Source organism: Gorilla gorilla, chromosome 1 (genome assembly GCF_029281585.2).
Source record: "Gorilla gorilla gorilla isolate KB3781 chromosome 1, NHGRI_mGorGor1-v2.1_pri, whole genome shotgun sequence".
Lineage (NCBI taxonomy): Eukaryota > Metazoa > Chordata > Mammalia > Primates > Hominidae > Gorilla > Gorilla gorilla.
The window spans coordinates 211,603,907-211,629,541 of record NC_073224.2 but is presented as its reverse complement, the minus strand read 5'-3'; the positions used below and the strand labels follow the sequence as shown (position 1 = coordinate 211,629,541).

The following is a 25,635-nucleotide window of genomic DNA, read 5'->3' as shown; positions in this document are numbered from 1 at the left end:
TGAGCTAAGATCGCGCCACTGTACTCCAGCCTGGGCAACAGAGCAAGACTCTGCCTCAAAAAAAAAAAAAAAAGGCTGGGCGCGGTGGCTCATGCCTGTAATCCCAGCACTTTGGGAGGCCGAGGAGTGTGGATCACGAGGTCAGGAGATCGAGACCATCCTGGCTAACACGGTGAAACCCCACCTCTACTTAAAATACAAAAAATTAGCTGGGCGTAGTGGCGGGCACCTGTAGTCCCAGCTACTCAGGAGGCTAAGGCAGGAGAATGGCGTGAACCCGGAAAGTGGAGTGAGCCGAGATTGCACCACTGCACTCTAGCCCGGGCGACACAGCGAGACTCCGTCTCAAAAAAAAAAAAAAAAAAAAAAAGCTAATAACTACTGCTTATTAAATGCCTACACGCCAGGCATGATGGCTCATGCCTGTAATCCCAGCACTTCACGAGGTCAAGATGGGAGGATGGCTTGAGGCCAGGAGTTTGAGACCAGCCTGGGTCTCACATAGTGAGACTCCGTCTCTAAAAAAATTAATAAAATTAAATAAAAATAAAAGAAAACAAAAATATTAAGTGCTTACAATAAGCCAAGCACTATGTTAAATGCTTTATAATCATCTCACTTGATTTTGGCAAACTCCTTTGAAAGTACTATTATTATCTCTATTTTACAAAAAAAGGAAGCTGAGGCTCAGGGAGGGGAAGTGAATTCCCCAAGGTTGCACAGCTGGGTAGTGGCAAAGTACAGGGGTGAGCCCCATCCTAAGCGCTAGGCATCATATCCTTATCAGAGAAACCCATCCTTATCAGAAATACCTCCAGGCTTCCTTCAGGTATTATCATATTGTTTACCCATTTTCTGTCTATCTCCTCTACCTTTTTAAAAAAATTTACCCTTCTTTAAAATACCCGCTAAAATCTGGGTAAACCCTACGGTGCCTCAAATGACCTGTAATTCACTGGACTTTCTATGCTGCAATTAGTGTCTGTATAGGAAAAGAGAGGCCAAAGAAGTTCACAGCCTCCTTTAATCATTACAGCACTTGAGAGCTGGTCACTCTGCCCAATCTTGTGAATTACCAGGTTGATCAGGAGGCACATCCTAAACCCTAGGGCATACGCAATCCTTGTCAATCTTCTTTTCCTACTTAGTACACTCTTTCAGGATGATCTCATTCAATGTCATGGCTTTTAGCTACCATCTATGAGGCTATGGTTTTGAAATCTCTATCTGTAGCCCATTTCTCTCCCCTGAACTTTGCCATTTGGGTGTCCCACAGACACCTGATGCTCAATGTGTCTACCTATCAACTCATCTTTCCTGTCTCACCCACACTGCTCTGTGTTTCCTAGCTTAGAGAAAAAAAGTGCTACGACAGCCACCCAAGGCATTTGTGACTCCTTCATCTCTGTCTTTACCTCTGGTTAGTCATTAAAGAATTATTTTCCATATATATATAGAGGACAGAGTCTTGCTCTGTAGCCCAGGCTGGAGTGCAGTGGCGCAATTTCAGCTCACTACAACCTCTGCCTCCTGGGTTCAAGCGATTTTGGTCTCTTGACCACCTGAACCACCTGAGTAGCTGGGACTACAGGCGTGTGCCACCACATCCGGCTAATTTCCTCTTCTTACTTTTTTTTTTTTTTTTTTGAGACGGAGTCTTGCTCTGTCGCCCAGGCTAAAGTGCAGTGGTGCGATCTCGGCTCACTGCCAGCTCCGTCTCCCAGGTTCACACCATTCTCCTGCCTCAGCCTCCCGAGTAGCTGGGACTACAGGCACCCGCCACTACGCCCAGCTAATTTTTTGTATTTTTAGTAGAGACAGGGTTTCACCGTTAGCCAGGATGGTCTCGATCTCCTGACCTCGTGATCCACCCGCCTCGGCCTCCCAAAGTGCTGGAATTACAGGCGTGAGACACCGCGCCCGGCCTCTTTTTACATTTTTAAAATCTTTTTCTGACATTTGTTTCTCAGCTGGAGTTGTACCAAAGCGCTTAACTGGTCGTTTTTCTTTAATTTTTTTCCAGACAGGATCTCCCTCTGTTGCACAGGCTGGAGTGCAGTGGCGCTATCTCAGCTCACTGCAACCTCTGCCTCCTGGGCTCAAGCAATCCTCCCACCTCAGCCTCCCAAGTAGCTGGGACTGCAGGTGCGAGCCACTACGTTCAGCTAATTTTTGTATTTTTTGTAGAGACAGGGTTTCACCATGCTGTTCAGGCTGGTCTTGAATTCCTGAACTCAAGCCATCTGCCCGGTTGGCCTCCCAAAGTGCTGGGATTACAGGCCTGAGCCACCGTGTCCGGCCTGGTCTTTTTTCTCTAGGCTCTCTGCTTTCCCAAACTTTTCTCCATGTAGTAGCCAGGGTTCTTTTAAAGCTCACATGTATTCTTTGGTATGGCACTGCAGAGTACTCCTGGATCTGGACCTACTCCTTTTCCAGACTCTTTTTTTTTTTTTTTTTGAGACAGAGTCTCTCTGTAGCCCAGGCTACAATGCAGTGGCGCGATCTCGGTTCGCTGCAACTTCCGCCTCCCGCGTTCAAGCGATTCTCCCACCTCAGCCTCCCTAGTAGCTGGGATTACAGGCGCGCGCCACCATGCCCGCCTAATTTTTGTATTTTTAATAGAGACGGAGTTTTACCATCTTGGCCAGGCTGGTCTCGAACTCCTGACCTCAAGTGATCCGCCTGCCTCGGCCTCCCAAAGTGCTGGGGTTACAGGCGTGAGCCACCGCGCCCAACCCCTCAGTTCTTTTTTCTTTTGAAACCCATTATAATCTCTCTAAGTCCTATCAGTTCCAAGAGACTTTCTACACAAATACATCTCCAGGTTGTCAAACCTAAAAAGATTTTCCTAGAGAATGGCCTATGACGTCAAGGATCCAGGTAGTGCCCGGAGGAAAGCGCCAAAGGAGGCCGCCATCTTTTATACAGCAGCCCGGAATTTTGCGCATGCGCCTCTGATTGTCTGTCCGCAATGAAGCTCTTCGGCCTTCTCGGCACCCATACGTTTGGGAACGGCAGTTTCGAGGTTTGTGAGGCGTCGGCTTCCGACCGGAAGTGAGAAGAGGAGGAAGTTGGCTGGTTGCAGCGATCTGGGGGCTTCCCGGGCTCGCGTAACCGGAGTGCTGGGATCTAATCGTCGCTCAAAAGCTCCTAGGTGCGCGGGTGGATATAATTCCCGGCTTCTCGAGAAGACACTAGAGCCTCAAGGAGGTGTGCTTCTAGTGTTTAATTGGACACGTGTTATGGATGCCGGCTTAGAAGGACCTATATACCATCATCTTAAAATAACTTCCCCTTGGCTCTCTCTTTTTTCTTTTTTTTTTTTGAGACGGAGTTTCGCTCTTGTTGCCCAGGCTGGAGTGCAATGGCGCGATCTCGGCTCACCGCAACCTCGCCTTCCGGGTTCAAGCGATTCTCCTGCCTCAGCCTCCTGAGGAGCTGGGATTACAGGCGCTCGCCACCAGGCCTGGCTAATTTTTTGTATTTTTAGTAGAGACGGGGGTTTCTTCATGTTGGTCAGGCTGGTCTCGAACTCCCATCCTCCAGTTGATCCGCCGGCCTCGGCCTCCCAAAGTACTGAGATTACAGGCGTGAGCCACCGCGCCCGGCCTTGGCTCTCTTTAAAAGGCATTTTTAGGCTAGCCGCAGTGTGGTCTCCCGCCTGTTGTCCCAGCTACTCGGGAGACTGAGGCGGGAGGATCGCTTGAGCCCAGGAGTTCGAGGTTATAGTGAGCTAGGAACTCCCCACTGCACTGCAGCCTGGGCTACAGAGCGAGATCCTGTCACCAAAAAAGAAAAGGGTACGGGGGAAGGCATTTTCAGAGAGATAGGACGCCTAGATTTTAGTTTGGTACAAACTCTGCTGCTGTGTGTATCCTTCTGTCCCTCTCTAAGTCTCAATATCCTTATCTATAAAACGAAGGTCCCTTAAGTCACTTTTTCAGTTCTTCTGAATTTTGTTGCCTCTTTATTATCTCGTTTGAGCCACATAGCCTTGGGAGTTAAAAATCACTGGCCTTTGGCCGGGCGCGGTGGCTCACACCTGTAATGCCAGCACTTTGGGAGGCCGGATCCCCTGAGTATTACCTGAGGCCAGGAGTTCGAGGCCAACCTGGCCAACATGACGAAACTCCGTCTCTACTAAAAATACAAAAAAAATTAGCTGGGCGAGGTTGCGGGCGCCTGTAATCCCAGCTACTCGGGAGGCTGAGACAGGAGAATCACTTGAACCCAGGAGGCAGAGGCTGCAGTGAACAGAGATTGCGCCATTGCACTCCAGCCTGGGCGACAAGAGTGAAACTCCGTCTCAAAAAAAAAAAAAAAAAAAAATCACTGGCCTCATTTTATAAGGAAGACATTGAGTCCCAGGGTGAGGGGTTATAGATAGGACTTTCTCAAGATTGCACAGGTAATTTGGAGGTTTCAGAACTTGAGACTAGAAGGTAATGCTGTAACTCCATGACCAGATCTTTCTATATTTCTGTGTCATCAGTTCCTGGAACTGGCCATATAAGGAAATACTCAAACGTTTTTGAATGAATGAATCTTTGATTTGAAGGCCAGTGCCACAGCAGATCTGGTCTCTCTCCACCACTCTGATGTATAAACAAGTGAACTCTTTTCCAGGTATATCCCGTGCCTTACCTGACTGGGGGCTCTGAGTCCAGTTGTGTTGTCTTCAACTTAGACACCATGGAGGCACCTCCAGTCACCATGATGCCTGTCACTGGGGGCACCATTAACATGATGGAGTACCTGTTGCAGGGTAAGTGAACCAGGGAACTTGGATTACCTGTTTTCCTCTTCTCTGTTCAGCTTCCCTTAAGATGAGAGACTTAACACAAAAGCAGCCTGCACAGTTTCTGGCACCCAGCTATGTTTTTAACTGTTACTTTAAATTATAGTTTTATATGCACTAAACATACTAAATTTGCCATCTTGGCTGGGCATGGTGGCTCACGCGTATAATCCCAGCACTTTGGGAGGCCGAGGTGGGCGGATCACGAGGTCAGGAGATGGAGACCATCCTGGCTAACACAGTGAAACCCTGTCTCTACTAAAAATACAAAAGAAATTAGCCCGGCGTGGTGGCGGGCACCTGTAGTCCCAGCTACTCAGGAGGCTGAGGCAGGAGAATGGTGTGAACTTGGGAGGCAGAGGTTGCAGTGAGCCGAGATCACGCCACTGCACTCCAGCCTGGGCGACAGAGCGAGACTGTCTCAAAAAAAAAAAAAAATTGCCATCTTAACATATTTAAGTGTACAGTTCAGTATTGTTAAGTGTATTAACATTGTTAAACAACAGATCTTTAGAACTTTGGTTTATTGTGAGTAGCTTGAAAAAATACTTAGTACAACTTTTTATTTCTTTGAGACAGAGTCTCAATCTGTCACCCAGGCTGGAACGCAGTGGCACAATAACAGCTCACTGCAACCTCTATCTACCTCCCAGGTTCGAGGGATTCTTGTGTCTCAGCCCCCCTAAATAGCTGGGATTGCAGGCATGCATCACCACGCCCAGCTACTTTTTGTATTTTTAGTAGAGAGTTGTGGTTTCATCATGTTGGCCAAACTGATCTTGAACTCTTGCCCTCAAGTGATATACTTGCCTTGGCTTCCCAAAGTGCTAGGATTACAGGGATGAGCTGCCGCGCCTGGCCTAAAATACTTAAGTTTTTCATCCTATAAAACTGCAACTCTATACCCATTAAACACTAATTCCCACTCCCCTCTATGCTAAACCCTCAGCAACTATCTTTCTAGGTCCTGTTTCTCTGATTTTTTTTTTTTTTTAAGACGGATTCTCACTCCGTTGTCCAGGCTGCAGCACAGTGGTGCAATCTCAGCTTACTGCAGCCTCTGCCTGCCAGATTCAAGCGATTCTTCTGCCTCAGCCTCCTGAGTAGCGGGATTACAGGTGTGCACCACCATGGCCAGCTAATTTTTGTATTTTTAATAGAGACAGGGTTTTTCCATGTTGGCCGGGCTGGTCTTGAACTCCTGACCTCAGGTGATCCACCTGCCTCAGCCTCCCAAAGTGCTGGGATTACAGGCGTGAGCCACCGCGCCCAGCCAGATTTTGTAAACAAGTATCTGAATATGTTCCTAACATTTGAGCCATAGCCATGGAGGCAGAAAGATGACTAAAAAAATGTATGTCAAGCCAGCTGTTACAGGCTTATGCCTGTAATTCCAGTTGTTTGGGAGGCTAAGGCTGCAGTACTGCTTGAGTTCAGGAATTCAGGATTAGTCTGGACAACATAGCAAGAACCCGTCTCTACTAAAAAAAAAAATTAGCTGGGCATGGTGGTGCGCACCTGTAGTCTGAACCACTTGGGAGGCTGAGGTGGGAGGATCACTTGAGCCCAGGGGATGGAGGCTGCAAAGAGTTATAATCACGCCACTGCTCTATAGCCTGGAGACAGAATGAGACCCTACCTAAAAAAAAAAAAAAAAAAAAAAAACTATGCCATAAAAGTGAAGCAGGAAAGTGGCTAGAGATTGGTAGGACACATACTATTTTATTAGGGTGATCAGAAAAGGCCTTGATGATAAAGTCACTTGAGCAGAGACCTGACAAAACTGATAGAGTAGACATGCAGATGGGAAGAACATCCTAAGCATAGAGAATAGGAGAAGGGGTCTGGCAGGAAGGTCACTCCTGGAGAGAATGATCAACGGGAAGAATAGAAGGAGATGATGTTTGGCAGGTAGCAGAGACCATAATATGTAGGGCCTTGTTGACAACGGTAAAGATGTTGGCTTTTATTCTGAATGACACAGGAAGCCACTGGAGTGTTCTGAGTAGAGGAGTGTTATTATCTGCCCAATAATTTAATAGACCATTTGGCTTTCATATGGAGAAGAGAGGAAGAAGGCAAAGGTAGAAAGAGGCTATTGCAAAGACCAGGCAAGAAATGAGGGTGACTTCATTTGAAGGGACTAGGTTGAAGTGACCAGATGAGTGAGAAGTGATTGCATTCTGCATTTATTTCAAAAATACGGATTCAATGGAGGGTATGAGAGAAAGAAAGAGGGTGTGAGTCAAAGATGATTTTCTGGTTTTTGGCCTGGGTAACCAACTAAAAACAGAGAGTTGCCATTTACTGTGATGTTGAAGACTGCAGGGTGAATAAGATTTTGGAGGAAAAAATCAACAGTTACATATTGAACATGTTAAGATAAAGATGTCTGTTAGGCATCCAAGTGAGGAAACTGAGTAGTAAGTTGGATGTTTTCATCTGTAGTTCAGAGATAAAAACATGGGAGTCCTCAGGGCCTAAATGATATTTAAAGCCATGGGACCAAATAAAATCAGCTAGGCAGGAAAAGAGTATTGGTACAGAAGAGGACCAGGATTGAGTCCTAGTCCTCCAGTGTTTGGGGAAGATGAGAGAGACCAAGCAAAGAAGACTTAAACGGAATGGTCAGCAAGTTAAGTGAAGACAAGAAAGTTGTGTCTCAGAGGCCAAGGGAAGAATAGATTTCATAGTGGGTATAATCTACTGTAACAATTGTGTCAGATGTTGCCAAGAGGATGAAGATTCTATGAAGCAATTCACTCTCTTCTACTTACATACAGAAGAGGAAAACTTTTCCTGATAAAAAGGAAACTAGCCTGGTGCAGTGGCTCCATGCCTGTAATCTCAGCACTTTGGGAGGCTGAGGCAGGCAGATCACGAGGTCAAGAGATCGAGACCATCCTGGCCAACATGGTGAAACCCTGTCTGTACTAAAAATACAACAATTAGCTGGGTGTGGTGGCACACGCCTGTAGTCCCAGTTATTCAGGAGGCTGAGGCAGAAGAATCGCTTGAACCCAGGAGGTGGAGGTTGGAGTGAGCCGAGATCGCACCACTGCACTCCAGCCTGAAGACAGAGCTAGACTCCGTCTCAAAAAAAAGCGGGGGAGACTTTATATTTCTTCTATAAATGGAAGACTTTGATTTGTTGGAAATAGAAGGCAATTGTTAAAATATATAACAACAAAATAGTGTTATTGTCTGGGCATGGTGGCTTGTGCCTGTAATCCCAACACTTTGGGAGACCAAGGCCAGGAGTTCAAGACCACCCTGGGCAAAATAGTAAGACCCCAACTCTACAAAAATAAATAAATACATAACTAAAACAGTATTATTACATTCTAGATAGACACTGTCGCTGATTAAAGCATCTAAGCCCAAGGCCTGCTGGAGATGAGCATTAGAAGAGGCCTAAAGACTTTGTAGTGCTAAATAAGAAAATTCCAAAAAAATTGAAAAGGAAAATAACTTTCTCACAACATTATACAATAGCTTGGTAGTGTAATTTCTGTACAATCTCATGTTTGGCTGTATGTTTTATGAAATGCTTCACTAAACTGTTTTGGTTTTTCATTTAAGTTTTTTCAATTGTATACTAACTCCATGACCTAAAATGAAAGACAGGACTCTGTGGTGCTTTTTCCGTTTTCAGGAAGTGTTTTAGATCACAGTTTGGAAAGCCTCATCCACCGCCTTCGTGGTTTGTGTGACAACATGGAACCTGAGACTTTCCTTGACCATGAGATGGTATTCCTCCTTAAGGGCCAGCAAGCCAGCCCATTTGTTCTCAGGGCCCGACGCTCTATGGACAGGGCAGGGGCACCCTGGCATCTGCGCTACCTGGGACAGCCAGAAATGGGAGACAAGAACCGCCATGCCCTGGTGCGAAACTGCGTGGACATTGCCACATCTGAGAACCTCACCGACTTCTTGATGGAAATGGGCTTCCGCATGGACCATGAGTTTGTTGCTAAGGGACATTTGTTCCGTAAGGGCATCATGAAGATTATGGTGTACAAGATTTTCCGCATCCTGGTGCCAGGGAACACAGACAGCACTGAGGCCTTGTCACTCTCCTATCTCGTGGAATTAAGTGTGGTAGCACCCGCTGGGCAGGACATGGTCTCTGATGACATGAAGAACTTCGCAGAACAGCTAAAACCTCTGGTTCACCTAGAGAAAATAGACCCCAAGAGGCTCATGTGACTAAGAGGATCTGTCCACATTTGGGGCCTATCCTTACTTGTTTGAAAAAATATGTTTGCTTTTTTTGGTTTTTGTTTTGTTTTGTTTTTGAGACAGAGTCTCGCTCTGTTTCCCAGGCTGGAGTGCAGTGGCACGATCTCGGCTCACTGCAGCCTCTGCCTCCTGGGTTCAAGCAATTCTCCCACCTCAGCCTCCTGAGTAGCTGGGATTACAGGCGCGTGCCACCATGCTCAGCTAATTTTTGTATTTTTAGTAGAGATGGGGATTCACCATGTTGGTCAGGCTATTCTCGAACTCCTGACCTGGTGATCCACCCACCTTGGCCTCCCAAAGTGCTGGGATTACAGGCATGAGCCACCACGCCTGGCCAAAAAAATATGTTTTAAATGTCCCATTTCACCATTGCCAGGCAGGCATTCTTCCTTCAGGGAGAGGATGGTGAGAATTAATTGGTTCTTTGCACTGTTCTCCTCATGTGGCAATTTCACTTTCATGACAGCCTTTCTACATTAAAGGCTCAGGATGTCATGGAGAATCTATCTAATCCCACTGTATTAAGAGGGGAAACCGGGCCAAGCGCAGTGGCTCACACGTCTAATCCCAGCACTTTGGGAGGCCGAGGTAGGTGGATCACCCGAGGTCAGGAGTTTGAGACCAGCCTGGCCAAATGGTGAAACCCCATCTATACGAAAAATGCAAAATTTAGCCGGGCATGGTAGCAGGCGCTTGTAATCCCAGCTACTTGGGAGGCTGAGGCTGGAGAATCGCTTGAACCCAGGAGGTGAAGGTTGCAGTGATCAGAGATGACGCCATTGCACTCCAGCCTGGGTGAGAAGAGCGAAACTCCGTCTCAAAAAAAAAAATAAAAATGAAGAGGGGAAACCAGAATAAATTATCTTTTGGAAAGGAAAATTTCTTGTTTGGCCATTTGTGTATAAGGTTTGTAACATTAGAGGCTGTGAGCTTGTGTTACATGGTAATAAAGCCAATGAAGAGAAATGTCTGTGTAATTCTGATTCTTTATTCCCTTACCCTGTAAATTTGGGGTAGATTCATTACCAGTTGAAGCAAAAAAAATGACAGTTCCTAGTTTTAATTGTGGCAGAGATGAGGATGAGAGTTTTCACCTTTCATAAAAGTAGCATATTTATTGTTGAAAACTTTAAAAATATAGTACAGATAGAAAATAACACCTATTATCCAAAGAGAAGTACTAGTTCTATTTTGGTATATATCCATCTAGTCTTTATTTTTTTATAAATTTATGTATATGAAATGTGTTTATTTTATAAAAAGATTCCATATATACTGGTTTATAACCCTTTTTTCCCATTCATCTATCATTAACATCTTTCCAGGACATTTGTCTACACTCTCCTTTTGTTAAAAAAAAAATTTTTTTTTTTTTGAGACAGAGTTTCGCTCTTGTTGCCCAGGCTGGAGTGCAGTACTGCGATGATCTCAGCTCACTGCAACCTCCACCTCCCAGGTTCAAGTGATTCTCCTGCCTCAGCTTCCCAAGTAGCTGGGATTACAGGCATGGGCCACCATGCCCGGCTAATTTTTTTTTTTTTTTTTGAGATGGAGTACAGTGGCGCACTCACGGCTCACTGCAAGCTCCGCCTCCCGGGTTCACGCCATTCTTCTGCCTCAGCCTCCCGAGTAGCTGGGACCACAGGCGCCCGCCACCACGCCCGGCTAATTTTTTGTATTTTTAGTAGAGACGGGGTTTCACAGTGTGAGCCAGGATGGTCTCAATCTCCTGACCTCATGATCTGCCCCGCTCGGCCTCCCAAAGTGCTGGGATTACAGGCGTCAGCCACCGCGCCCGGCCTTAATTTTTTGTATTATATTTTTTATTTTCGAGACAGGGTCTCGCTGTTGTCCAGGCTGGAGTGCAGTGGCACTGTTTTTAAGAAACGGTGTTTCGGGCAGGGCGCGGTGGCTCACGCCTGTAATCCCAGCACTTTGGGAGGCCGAGGTGGGCAGATCATGAGGTCAGGAGATCGAGACCATCCTGGCTAACACGGTGAAACCCCGTCTCCACTAAAAATACAAAAATTAGCTGGGCGTGGTGGCGGGCGCCTATAGTCCCAGCTACTCGGGAGGCTGAGGCAGGAGAATCGCTTGAACCCGGGAGGCGGAGCTTACGGCGAGCTGAGATCGCGTCACTGCAGTCCAGCCTGGGCGACAGAGCGAGACTCCGTCTCAAAAAAAAAAAAAGAAAGAAACGGTGTTTCACCATGTTGGTCAGGCTGGTCTCGAACTCCCTGCCTCAGCCTCCCAAAGTACTGGGATTACAGGCATGAGCCACCGCACCCGGCCAAAATTTTTTTCTTTTTAAAGCTAGTTTATTGAGTTCGTGTTATGTGTCAGTGCTATCCTAAGTGCTTCAGGTATGTTAAACCCGTTTTGTAAACAGGTGAACTGGTACATATAGATTAATTAACTTTCCCTGAGCTATACAGCTACTGATTGGCAGAGCTGGTATTTAAATATTGACAATTATAATTGCTATTTCTATTTCATCATATGGATTTGCTATAAGTTATCTAATGGAATCCTCTATGATTTTCAGTTTGATCCCATTTTTTTTGCTTTTATAAGCTGTGTAACAATAGAGCTTTTATTTATTTATTTTTTTGAGACAGAGTCTTGCTCTGTCGCCCAGGCTGGAGTGCAATGGCATGATCTCGGCTCACTGCAACCTCAGCCTCCTGGGTTCAGGTGATTTCCAGCTAATTTTTATATTTTTAGTAGAGAGGGGGTTTCACCATGTTGGCCAGGCTGGTCTCGAACTTCTGAACTCAAGTGATCTGCCTGCCTCAGCCTCCCAAAATGCTGGGATTACAGACATGAGCCACTGTGCCTGGCCCGATATGTACTTGTTACTCTATGTAAATCTAACTCATAACTTCCAACTTGCATATGCTTTCATACTAATAAAAGTATTAGTGTTTAAATAGTGTTTGCTCCATGACAGGTACTTTATTTTTATTATTTATTAATTCATTTATTTTTTGAGACAGAGTCTTGCTCTGTCACCCAGGCTGGAGTGCAGTGGTGCCATCTCGGCTCACTGCAACCTCCTTCTCCCGGGTTCAAGTGATGCCCCTACCTCAGCCTCCTGGATAGCTGGGATTACAGGCATGTGCTACCACGCCCAGCTAATTTTGATTTTTTTTTTTTTTTTTTTTTTTTTTGAGAGGGAGTTTTGCTCTTGTTGCCAGGCTGGAGTGCAATGATGCAATCGCAGCTCACTGCAACCTCTGCCTCCCGGGTTCAAGCGATTCTCCTGCCTCAGCCTCCCGAGTAGCTGGGATTACAGGCGCCCACCACCACACCTGACTAATTTTTGTATTTTTAATAGAGATGGGGTTTTACCATGTTTGTCAGGCTGGTCTTGAACTCCTGATCTCAGGCGATCCACCTGCCTTGGCCTCCCAAAGTGCTGGAATTACAGACTTGAGCCATCGTGCCCAGCCATGACAGGTACTTTAAATGTTTCAACTCATGTACTTCTCATAACAACTGTATGAGGGTTGTGAGTTGTTATTACTTCCATTTTATAGATGAGGTTATACAGAGAGGTTTCTCAATTTTTTTTTTTTTTTTTCAGATAGTCTTCTCACTCTGTTGCCTAGACTGGAGCGCAGTGGCACAATCACAGCTCACTGCAGCCTTGACATCCCAGGCTCAGGTGGTCTTCCAACCTCAGCTTCCCGGGTAGCTGGGACTACAGGCATGCACCACCACACCTGGCTAATTATTGTATTTTTTTGTAGAGATAGGGTTTCACCATGTTGCCCAGGCTGGTCTAAAATTTCTGGGCTCAAACAGTCCGCCTGCCTTGGCCTCCCAAAATGGTGGGATTACAGGCATGAGCCACTGCAGCCAACTTCAAATTTCTTTTTTCTGTTGTCCAAAGTCAGAACTAGTAAGTGGTGGAGCCTGAATTTCAAATCAGGCAGATCATCTCCACAATCTAGGCATGTAATCACTGTGTATCCACCATGTTTTATTCATTTAGTCCCTTTATATCATAGAAACCTAGATTGCTGCTGGGTGGGTAGTTCATGCCTATAATCCCAGCACTTTGGGAAGCTGAGGTGAAAGGATTGCCTGAGGCCAGGAATTTGAGACCAGCCTGGACAACATAGTGAGACCCCATCTCTAAAAAAAAAATTTTTTTAAGCTTGGCATGGTGGCACAGGCCTGTAGTCCTAGCCACTTGGGAGGCTGAGGCAGGAAGATCATTTGAGCCCAGGAGGTTGAGGCTGCAGAGCTATTATGGTGTCATTGCACTCCAGCCTCAGGGACAGCGAGACCCTGTATCTATTAAAAACAACAACAACAATAGAAAACAAACCTGGCTGGGCACAGTGGCTCATGTCTGTAATCCCAGCACTTTGGGAGACCGAGGCAGGCAGATTACCTGTCAGGAGTTTGAGACCAGCCTGGCCAACATGGTGAAACCCCATCTCTACTAAAAATATAAAAATTAGCTGGGCATGGTGGCACACGCCTGTAATCCCAGCTCCTTAGGAGACTGAGGCAGGAGAATTGCTTGAGCCCAGGAGACAGGTTGCAGTGAGCTGAGATTGTGCCACTGCAATCCAGCCTGGCCGATAAAGCGAGACTCTGTCTCAAAAAAAACAAAAACAAAAATACCTGAGATTGCCTGCAACTCTTCACTACCATAAAAAATGCTAAAATAAGCAAAATTCATAGATTGTTATAAAAATTCCCCTGGATGACTGGGCGCGGTGGCTCATGCCTGTAATCCCAGCACTTCAGGCGGCCAAGGTGGGTGGATCAACTGAGGTCAGAAGTTCGAGACCAGCCTGGCCACCATGGCGAAACCCTATATCTACTAAAGATGCAAAAAATTGCCGGGCATGTGGCATGCCCCTGTAATCCAAGCTACTCGAGAGGCTGAGGTGGGAGAATTGCTTGAATCTGGGAGGTGGAGGCGGAGGCTGCAGTGAGCCGAGATTGCGCCACTGCACTCCAACCTGGATGACAGAAAGAGACCTCATCTCAAAAAAAAAAAAAAAGGCTGGGCTCAGTGGCTCACTCCTGTAATCCCAGCACTTTGGGAGGCCGAGGTGGGCAGATTACCTGAGGTCGGGAGTTCGAGATCAGCCTGACCAACATGGAGAAACCCCGTTTCTGCTAAAAATACAGTTAGCCAGATGTGGTGGCGTATGCCTGTAATCCCAGCTACTCAGGAGGCTGAAGCAGGAGAATCGCTTGAACCCTGGAGGCAGAGGCTGCGGTGAGCCGAGTTCGCTCCATTGCACTCCAGCCTGGGCAACAAGAGCGAAACTCTGTCTCAAAAAAAAAAAGAAAAAAAAATCCCCTGGGCTGTATAGCTATGAGCATGCTCACATTTGCCAACTATTGCAGGTTACTTTTCAGAATGTCTGTAACATTTACTTTCCTATTGCTAGTGAACAAGAACTCATAGCCACATCCTCACCAGTTGGTGCGATGTGGCATGACCTGTCTTTCTAGTTTTTTCCAGTTTGATGGATGTAAAAATGGCAGCTCTTGGTTGTTTTGATTTGCTTCTCTCTGGTTATAATTACATTTGAACCTTTTCATTTCTTTCTTTGTATGTAACAGTATATAGACTTTTTTAGTATGTGAAACTAAGGTATCTATATTCTTTGCCCATTTTTTATATTTTATTTTCAATGGTATTGATCTGCAGAACCTTTGTATATTCTAGATATTAATCCTTTGCTTAAAACATTGCAAATATCTTCTCTCAGTCTGTCACCTTTCTGTTAACTTTATCTGTGATGTCATTAATGAAGCAGAGGTCCTAAATTTTGACTATATTATGGTTTGGAATCTTGTTCCTTAGTTTTTCTTTTTGAGACAGAGTCTTACTCTTTTGCCCAGGCTGGAGTGAAGTGGTAGGATCTCAGCTCACTGCAACCTCTGCCTCCCGGGTTCAAGCAATTCTCATGCCTCAGCCTCATGAGTAGCTGGGACTATACGTGCATGCCACCACGCCCAGCTAAATTTTTTTACTTTTAGTAGAGACAGGGTTTTACTATGTTGATCAGGCTGGTCTCGAACTTCTGAGCTCAGGCAATCCTCCCGCCTCAGTCTCCCAAAGTGCTAGGATTAGAGGCATAAGCCACAGCGCCCGGTGTAGAATTTTGTGTAGGAAGTCTTCATTTACCCTTAGGGAACAGATTTTCCTTCTTTGCTTTATAGTTTTAACTTTCACATTTAGGTCTTTAATCCATCTGGAGTCTATCTTCTAGGTGGATTCAAGTAAAAATCCAGCTTTCTTCTCCCTGCAGTGAATTAGTTTTTCTACCACCATCTGAAAAACAATTTTCAGTGCTTTCTGATGCTACCGTTGTTACATATTAGGTTTCCTCGTATATACTTTATTTTTAAGCTCTCCATTCTATTTCATTTTTTATTTCTTTGTTTCAGTGCCAGCAACACAATGTTTTTATTGTTATGGCTTTATAGTAGAGCCATTTCTACCAATAGGGCAGGTACCCTTACCTTTTTGTCCTCTAAAATAGACTTATAGTGTAGTAATATTTCAAAAAATAATAATAAAAGAAAATAGATTTAGCATCCAGGCATGATGGCTCATGCTTATAATCCTAGTACTTTGGGAGGCCGGGGCAAGAGGATCACTTGAGGCCAGGAATTCAAGACCAGTCTGGGCAACATAGCAAGAACTTATCTCTCCAAAAAAATTTTTTTTGAATTAGCCAGGTTTGATGGCATGCACCTGTGGTTCCAGCTGTGTGGGAGGCTGAGGTAGGAGGATCTCCTGAGCTTGGGCGGTTGAGGTTGCAGTGAGCTGTGATGAGATCACTACATTCCAGCCTGGGTGACACATTGAGACCCTGTCTCAACAACAACACAAATATAGACTGGGTTTTCATAGGCCTTTATTCTTTCATATTCATTTTAGAGTAAGTTGTAGATTCTCAACATTACTACTGGAATTGTATTGGAATTTCATTGAATATGTATTGATTAATTTGGAAGAGAACCAACGTCTTTTCATGGAACATTTCCTGCCCAGAATTCAGCGTGGCTGGCTTTCTTCACCTTTTAGGTCTCTGCTAAAATGTCAGAGAAGCTTCCCTGACCATCCAGAATTAAGTAGCAAACTCATTCTCTGTCATTCTCTACTCTCTATCCCTTTATCTTTTTTTTTTTCTTTTTTACTGAGACAGAGTCTCACTCTCTTGCCCAGGCTGGAGTGCAGTGGCACCATCTGGACTCACTACAACCTCCGCCTCCCGGGTTCAAGCGATTCTCCTGCCTCAGCCCCCCAAGTAGCTGGGATTACAGGCGTGTACTACCATGCCCAGCTAATTTTTATATTTTTAGTAGAGTTGGGGTTTCACTGTGTTGGCCAGGCTGGCCTCGAACTCCTGACCTCAAGCAATCCACCTGTCCCAGCCTCCCAAAGTTCTGGGATTACAGGCATGAACCACCGCATCCAGCCTCTTTCTTTTTTTTCTTTTTTTTTTTTTTCGAGATGGAGTCTCACTCTGTCACCCACGCTGGAGTGCAGTGGCGCGATCTCGGCTCACTGCAACCTCTGCCTACCAGGTTCACGCCATTCTCCTGCCTCAGCCTCCCGAGTAGCTGGGAGCCTGCCACCACGCCCGGCTAATTTTTTGTATTTTTAGTAGAGGTGGGGTTTCACCGTGTTAGCCAGGATGGTCTCGATCTCCTGACCTTGTGATCCACCCGCCTTGGCCTCCAAAAGTGCTGAGATTACAGGCGTGAGCCACCGTGCCCGGCCTTTTTTTTCATATTACTATCTGACTTTATTATTTTTTATTTTTATTTTTGTCTTTTGAGACGGAATTTCGCTCTTGTTGCCCAGGTTGGAGTGCAATGGCATTATCTTGGCTCACTGCAACCTCCACCTCCCAGGTTCAAGGGATTCTCCTGCCTCAGCCTCCCGAGTAGCTGGGATTACAGGCATGCACCACCATGCCTGGCTAATTTTGTATTTTTAGTAGAGACGGGCTTTCTCCATGTTGGTCAGGCTGGTCTCGAACTCCCAACCTCAAGTGATCTGCTCACCTTGGCCTCCCAAAGTGCTGGGATTACAGGCATGAGCCACCACGCCCGGCCCAATTTTAGTATTATTAGCAAGACTGTATGCTTCCTAAGGAAAGGAGCCGTGTTTTGTAGTATAGCATAATGATTAAGAGCACAAACTTTGGAATCTTAGGTTTAAATCTAAACTCCACTGCATGTATGTTGTTCAAGCTGGGTAAACCTCCGTAAGCCTTAGTTTTCTTGTCTGCAAAATGCATATGATCATAGACTGTTCCTAGAGATTGTTGTAGAGATTAAATGAGATAATCTACTCATTTAGCACAGTGCCTGGCACATAATAATTGATCAATAAATAAATATTTATGCCAGGCACTGTGTTAAATGTTTTATTTAGCAGTGTTCTAAATACTTTTTATTTCTATGAACCCCATAACCCCTACCTAGCTTAGTACTACTCATATAATGACCTTTCAAATATTTGTTGAGTGAATGAGTGAGTGAACTTGTGAATGCTGACTTGGAGACCAAAAGAATCTTGCCTGTGTAAGCTGGTTTGTCCCAGGTTAACATTCCTCTTCAATGAGGTGGTATGTACGCCATGAGGCTCAGCATCTGTAGTAAGCAGGAGGAAATTGTGGAAAGGGTAGCTTTTTGACCATGGCTTTCTCCTTTTTTTTTTTTTTTTTTGAGACAGAGTCTCTCTCTGTTGCCCAGGCTGGAGTGCAGTGGTGCAATCTCAGCTGATTGCAACCTCCACCTCCCAGATTCAAGCGATTCTCCTGCCTCAGCCTCCCAAGTAGCTGGGATTACAGGCATGCGCCACCACACCCAGCTAATTTTTTTGTATTTTTAGTAGAGACAGGGTTTCACCATGTTGGCCAGGCTGATCTCAAACCACTGATCTCAGGTGATCCACCCCCCTCGGCCTCCCAAAGTGCTGGAATTACAGGTGTGAGCCACCATGCCCGGCTTATTTTTTTATTTTATTCTATTTTATTTTTGAGACAGAGTCTCACTCTGTCACCCAGGCTGGAGAGTAGTGGCACAATCTTGGCTCACTGCAACCTCTGCCTCCCAAGCAATTCTCGTGCCTCAAGCGATTCTCATACCTCAGCTTCCCAAGTAGCTGGGATTACAGGAATGTACCACCATGCTCAGCTAAATATTTTGTATTTTTAGATAAAATTTTTAGACAGGGTTTTGCCTCGTTGGCCAGGCTGGTCTTGAACTCCTGGGCTCAAGCGATCTGCCTGCTTTGGCCTCCCAAAGTGCTAGGATTACAGGTGTGAGCCACCGTGCCTGGCCAGCTGTGGCTTTTTCACTCTGAAGAAGCCATTCAACTTTAGTACTCTAATTTATTTCTCAGAACTGAAAAAACAAATTTTAAAAAGTTGCTCTAGGTAGCTGGGTGCGGTGGCTCACACCTGTAATCCCAGCACTTTGGGAGGCCGAGGCGGGTGGATCACAAGGTCAGGAGATTGAGACCGTCCTGGCTAACACGGTGAAACCCTGCCTCTAATAAAAATACAAAAAATTAGCCAGGCGTGGTTGCAGGCACCTGTAGTCCCAGCTACTCGGGAAACTGAGGCAGGAGAATGGCGTGAACCCAGGAGGCGGAGCTTGCAGTGAGCCGAGATGGCGCCACTGCACTCCAGCCTGGGCGACAGAGCGAGACTCCGTCTCAGAAAAAAAAAAAAAAGTTGCTCTAGGCAAAAATGTTAAAATTTACAACATTTAAGGTCACGGAGAACATGGAGAAAGGAGTACATTTTTGGAGGAAATAAAAATCAATGCCAACTCGTCTTAAGCTCATTTAGCCTAAGAAAATAATTAAGAATTTTCACAAAGGTTTAGTATAAGGTTGCTTATCTTAGTGATGTGTGTGATTTAGCAAAAAATGGAAATAATTTTCCATTTTTTATTTATTTATTTTTTTGAGACAGGTTCTTGCTCTGTTGCCCAGGCTAGAATACAGTGGTGCCAACACGGCTCACTGCAGCCTTGACCTCCAGGGCTCAAACAATCCTCCCTTCTCAGACTCCCAAAGTGCTGGGGTTATAGGGGTGCACCACCATGCTTAGCAGAAATAATCTTGATGTCTAATAAAAGGGAATGGAATAATTAAATGAAACTGCACATCCATACAATAAGATACAGCCATACAAAAAGAATTTGTAGAAATGAATTTAATGGAAAAATATCCCAGATAGTTAACTTATTAACTGTGTGGCCTAAGGTAAATTACTTAACTCCTCTGCCTTAGTGTCCTTATCATTAAATGGGATACTAATAGTGCCTTCTTTGTAGTGTTATCATGGGGTTTAAATGAGTTATTATATGTAATAACATTTGGGATAGTACCTGGCCTAGAGTAAACATTATATACATATAAATTGTAATTATTGTAAGAAAAACTTTAAAATAGTATGTTAATATGCTACTTTTTTATAGTACATGTACATAGATATAATGGTATGAAAGGAAATATTTCAAAACGTTAATAAGTGGCTCACACCTGTAATCCCAGCACTTTGGAAGGCCAAGGCAGATGGATCATTTGAGGTCAGGAGTTTGAGACCAGCCTGAGCAACGTAGCAAGACCCTGTCTCTACAAAAAAATACAAAAATTAGCTGGGCATGGTCGTACACACCTGTAATCCCAGCTACTCAGGAGGCTGAGGTGGGAGAATCACCTGGGCCCCGTAGGTTGAGGTTGCAGTGAGCCAAGATGTCGCCACTGCACTCTAGCATGGGTAACAGAGTGAGACTCCATTTCAAACAATAACAACAACAACACACACAAAGAAAACATAAAACAGAGAAAGAGTATTGCTTTAGTAGGGGAGTAAGGATGTCTGGGATTTTCTACCTTGCCTGTGCCATGCTTGTTAGCCCCTGTGGCCAGTATATGAGTGTGAAGGAGGAGTCAGCCTTCTCCATCTCCTTTGAAAAGTGATCTCCTCTTTTTTCAAATGAGAAAGGATCCCCAGGATGCTTTTAGGCAATGACAGTTTCTTTTTTTTTTTTTTTTTTTTGAGACGGAGTCTTGCACTGTCACCCAGGCTGGAGTGCAGTGGTGCGATCTCGGCTCACTGCAACCTCTGCCTCCCAGGTTCAAGCGATTCTCCTGCCTCAGCCTCCCAAGTAGCTGGGATTACATGCGACAGCCACCATGGCCAGCTAATTTTTTGTATTTTTAGTAGAGATGGGGTTTCCCTATGTTGGCCAGGCTGGTCTCGAACTCCTGACCTCAGGAGTTCCCAGCCAACAGTTTCTTGACAGATCAGATATGGGGCCCAACGATAAAGAACCAACATTTAACTCTAGAGGCAGAGACAGGATGTGAGTCATCACACTGGCCTTTCGTCAAGTTGACTATAATTGTTTCTGTGTTTGTCCTCGGTGGTATGAATGTGAACTGACAAGACTAATTTAGAAAAACAAACAAATATATCAGAAGATAAACATTTAAATAAGTAGTTTCCTTCAAAGTATTTATTTTGATAAATGAACACTTTAGCATTGTTCAAGTAATCGTTGGATTTTTGGGGTGGGTTGGGGAGATGTCAAACAAATTGATTTCAAAATAGGTTTACGGTACTATTTTAGGTATGGTATTTCTTGAAGAAAAAAAGTATACCCATTACTCTTGCTAGGTTGGCCAGGCTGATCTTGAACCCTGGCCTCAAGTGATCCTCCCACCTCAGCCTTCCAAAATGCTAGGATTATAGGCATAAGCCACCATGCCTGGCCCTAAAATGGGTTTTTTTTTTTGTTTTTTTAGATGCAGTTTCACTTTTGTTGCCCAGGCTAAAGGGCAGTGGCGTGATCTCGGCTCCCTGCAATCTCCACGTCCCGGGTTCAAGTAATTCTCTTGCCTCAGCCTCCTGAGTAGCTTGGATTACAGGTGCCTGCCACCACGCCCAGCTAATTTTTCTGTATTTTTAGTAGAGACCAGGTTTCACCACGTTGGCCAGGCTGGTCTTCAACTCCTGACCTCAGGTGATCCGCCCGCTTCGGCCTCCCAAAAAGTGCTGGGATTACAGGCCTGACCCACCATGCCCAGCCACTTATATTTCTTAGTAATAAAAATCTTGAAACAGAGAAGCATTTGGCCAGGCGCGGTAGCTCACACCTATAATCCCAGCACTTTGGGAGGCCAAGGTGGGTGGATCACAAGGTCAGGAGTTCAAGACAAGCCTGGCCAAGATGGTGAAACCCCGTCTCTACTAAAAATACAAAAAATTAGCTGGGCATGGTGGCACGTGCCTGTAATCCCAGCTACTCAGGAAGCTGAGGCAGAGAATTGCTTAAACCTGGGGAGCAGAAGTTGCAGTGAGCCGAGATCATGCCACTGCACTCCAGCCTGGGCGACAGAGTGAGACTCCATCTCAAAAAAAACAAAAACAAAAAAAAAGAGAGAGAAGCAGTTAAATAAATTTTGGCAAACCCATTTGATGGAATATTATGCAGCCATTAAAATTATTATTATTTTAACTGAGTATCTCAGCCTTAAAATGTATTTTGTTTTTTTTCTCCTCCTTTCCTTCTTAATCTTTTTTTTTTTTTTTTTTTTTGAGACCGCATTTCAATCTTGTTGCCCAGGCTAGAGTGCAATAGCGTGATCTCTGCTCACTGCAACCTCTGCCTCCCGGGTTCAAGTGATTCTCCTGCCTTAGCCTCCCGAGTAACTGGGATTACAGGCAGCCACTACCATGCCTGGTTAATTTTTGTATTTTTAGTAGTGACGGGGTTTCACCATGTTGGCCATGCTGGTCTCAAACTCCTGACCTCAGGTGATCCACCCACTTCGGCCTCCCAAAGTGCTGGGATTACAGGTATGAGCCACTGCACCTGGCCTTCCTTCTTAATTTTAAGATGTAGCCTTGAAACCTATTTTAGAATGATCTTCCCTCCCTTTCCCACCTGACACTTTGTTGTACCATGCACACCTATCTGAGTATATGTTCATTTAGAAATTCCAGGGGCTGACCGGGTGCAGTGGCTCATGCCTGTAATCCCAGCACTTTGGGAGGCCAAGGTGGGTGGATCACAAGGTCAGGAGTTCAAGACCAGCCTGACCAACATGGTGAAACCCTGTCTCTACTAAAAATACAAAAATTAGCCAGGCGTGGTGGTGGCGGGCACCTGTAATCCCAGCTACTCATGAGGTTGAGGCAGGAGAATCGCTTGAACCCAGGAGTGGAGGTTACAGTGAGCTGAGATCATGCCACTGCACTCCAGCCTGGGCAACAGAGCGAGACTCCATCTCAAAAAAAAGAAAAAAGTTCATTCCAGGGGCTGATCTTGAAACTAACCAGGCATGGAGACCCAGCGCTGAATTCTTCCCCATGAGATTACCTCAGTGAGGTTAATCAACAGTCCTGCTGCAGCTGAAATGGGGCCAGCCAGCCAGCACTCCAGGTGGACAATAACTCAACATAGTCATTGGAAAGACACATACAAGCCTGTACCCTGCATCACTCCTGCATGCTTCCCATAGCAGTTTCCATTTTTAAACAACTCCACTTAGCCCCAAAATTGGAGATGCTTTCTTTGTGACTTGAGCCCAGCCATCTCCTCAACTTCTAGAATTTAAATTAAAGCTGCAGGCTAGGCGCCTTGGCTCACAACTGTAATCTTAGCACTTTGGGAGGCCGAGGAGGGCGGATCACTTCAGGTCAGGAGTTCAAGACCAGCCTGGCCAGCACAGTGAAACCCAGTCTTTACTAAAAATACAAAAATTAGCCAGAAATCGCTTGAACCCGGGAGGTGGAGGTTGCAGTGAGCCAAGATGGTGCCACTGCACTCCAGCCCGGGCAACAGAGTGAGACTTTGTCTCACTCTTAAATAAATAAGTAAATTAATTAATTAAAGCTGCAGGCCAGGCACGGTGGTTCACACCTGTGATCCCAGCACTTTGGGAGGCTAAGTTAGGAGGATAGCTTCAGCCCAGGAATTCAAGGCCAGCAACATAGCAAGGCCCCATCTGTACAAAAAAAAAAAAAAGGCCAGATGCGGTGGCTCATGTCTGTAATCCCAGCATTTTGAAAGGCTGAGGTGAGTGGATTGCTTGAGCCCAGGAGTTTGAGACCAGCCTGGGCAACATAGCAAAACCCTGTCTCTACCCAAAAATTACAAAAAATAGCCAGGCATGGTGGTATGTGCCTGTAGTCCCAGCTACTTGGGAGGCTGAGGTAGGAGGATCTCTTGAGCCTAGGAAGAGGTTGCAGTGAGCCGAGATCATGCCACTGCACTCCAGCCTGGACAACAGTGAGACCCTGTCTCAAAAATAAAACAATAATAAAAAAATTTAGAAGGAATCAATATATCCTACAGTAATGATAGGAAACAATTTACATAGTGAAAACCATGCAACTATTTAAAGTGTTATTGTAGAAAAACTTAATGTATCATGCATATAATCCCAGCTACTTGGGAGGCTGAGGCAGGAGGATCACTTGAGCCCAAGGAGTTCAAAACCAGCCTGGGCAACAAAGTGACACATGTGTCTACTAGAAAGAAATACAAAATGGTTAATAGGTAGTGGGATTATGCATAATTTAATTTTTGTCCATATTGCTTTTTTATAAGTTTTGTTTCTTTTTTTTTTTGAGACAGAGTTTTGCTCTTGTTGCCCAGGCTGGAGTGCAATGGCACGATCTCGGCTCACCGCAACCTCCGCCTCCCAGGTTCAAACAATTTTCCCGCCTCAGCCTCTCAAGTAGCTGGGATTACAGGCATGCACCACCACGCCCAGCTAATTTTTTGTATTTTTAGTAGAGATGGGGTTTCTCCATGTTGAGGCTGGTCTCGAACTCCTGACCTCAGGTGATCCGCCCACCTCGGCCTCCCAAAGTGCTGGGATTATAGGTGTGAGCCACCGCGCCCGGCTATGAGTTTTGTTTGTTTGTTTGTTTTTGCGGAAGAGGGTTGAGACAGGGTCCTACTCTCTGGCCCAGGCTGGAGTGCAGTGGTGTGATCATGGCTTACTGTAGCCTCTACCTCCTGAGCTTGGGAGTTCAAGACCAGCCTGACCAACATCGAGAAACCCCATCTCTACTAAAGATACAAAAAATTAGCTGGGGATTGTGGCACATGCCTGTAATCCCAGCTACTACTACTTGGGAGGCTGAGGCAGGAAAATCGCTTGAACCCGGGAGGCAGAGGTTGCGGTGAGCCGAGATCTTCCCATTGTACTCCAGCCTAAGCAATAAGAGCTAAACTCTGTCTCGAAAAAAAAAAATACATTTTTGAGGCAATTATGGAACTGTGAATAATAATTGGGTATCATGTGATATTAGGAAACTGGGCCCAAGCAATCCTTCCACTTCAGCCTCTCGAGTAGTTGGAACTACAGGTGCATGCCGCCATGCCAACTAGTATTTAAATTTTTCTGTAGAGACAGGGTCTGGCTTTGTTGACCAAGCTGGTTTCGAACTCCTGGGCTCCAGCGATCCTCCCTCCTCAGCCTCCCCACATTCTGGGATTACAAGCATGAGCCACCTCATCTGGCCAACAGTTTCCTAATATCACATGATACCCAATTATTATTCGCAGTTCCATAATTGCCTCAAAAATGTATTTTTTTTTTTTTTGAGACAGAGTTTAGCTCTTATTGCCCAGGCTGGAGTACAATGGGAAGATCTCGGCTCACCGCAACCTCTGCCTCCCGGGTTCAAGCGATTCTCCTGCCTCAGCCTCCCAAGTAGTAGTAGCTGGGATTACAGGCATGTGCCACCATCCCCAGCTAATGTTTTGTATCTTTAGTAGAGATGGGGTTTCTCGATGTTGGTCAGGCTGGTCTTGAACTCCCAACCTCAGGTTATCTGCCTGCCTCAGCCTCCCACAGTGCTGGGATTACAGGCGTGAGCCACCACTCCTGGCCTAAAAATGTCTTTTTATGGTTTGTTTGAGTCAGGATCCACACAAGGTCAACATGTTACATTTGCTTGTGATGTCTTTGCTTCCTTTTTAAAGTATAACATTTTCCTCCTCTCAATACCAGGAAGCCCATCTTCTTTTGGAGACCCTAGATTATCCTAGTGGCCTCCTGCGGGGAGGATATTGGTGTGGCGAGCGGATGGCAACGGTTGCGCTAGACCAGAAGCTGTAGTATTACTACCTTTTTTTTTGAGATGGAAGTCTTGCTCTGTTGCCCAGATTAGAGTGCAGTGGCGCACTCTTGGCTCACTGCAACCTCCACCTCCTGGGTTCAAGCGATTTTCCTGCCCGAGTAGCTCAGATTACAGGCGGCCACCACAGCACCCGGCTAATTTTTGTATTTTTAGTAGAGACGGGGTTTCACCAGCTTGGCCAGGCTGGTCTCGAACTCCTGACCTCATGATCCACCCGCCTCAGCCTCCTAAAGTGCTGGGATTACAGGCGTGAGCCACCGCGCCCGGCCTTTTTAGTTTGTTTGAGACAGAGTCTCGCTCTGTCACCCAGGTTGGAGTGCAGTGGCATGATCTCAGCTCACTGCAACATCCACCTCCCGGGTTCAAGCGATTCTCCTGCCTCTGCCTCCCAAGTAGGTGGGACTACAGGCACATGCCACCATG

The 25,635-nt window shown here is 45.6% G+C and overlaps 1 protein-coding gene across 2 annotated transcripts; it reads left to right on the top strand.

The window, feature by feature from the left end:
- The first annotated feature begins 3,027 nt into the window (after positions 1 to 3,027).
- Positions 3,028 to 10,006, top strand: MED18 (mediator complex subunit 18). 2 transcript variants are annotated; one of them, XM_004025297.5, is made up of 3 exons: positions 3,028 to 3,154; positions 4,627 to 4,765; positions 8,454 to 10,006. In XM_004025297.5, exons 2-3 carry the CDS (start codon positions 4,693 to 4,695, stop codon positions 9,005 to 9,007), a joined length of 627 nt encoding a protein of 208 aa, XP_004025346.1. In that variant the 5' UTR covers positions 3,028 to 3,154; positions 4,627 to 4,692; the 3' UTR covers positions 9,008 to 10,006. The 2 variants fall into 2 exon arrangements, with proteins under 2 accessions (XP_004025346.1, XP_018890084.1); XM_019034539.4 differs by having other exon boundaries at positions 3,028 to 3,210.
- The last annotated feature ends 15,629 nt before the right edge of the window (positions 10,007 to 25,635 follow it).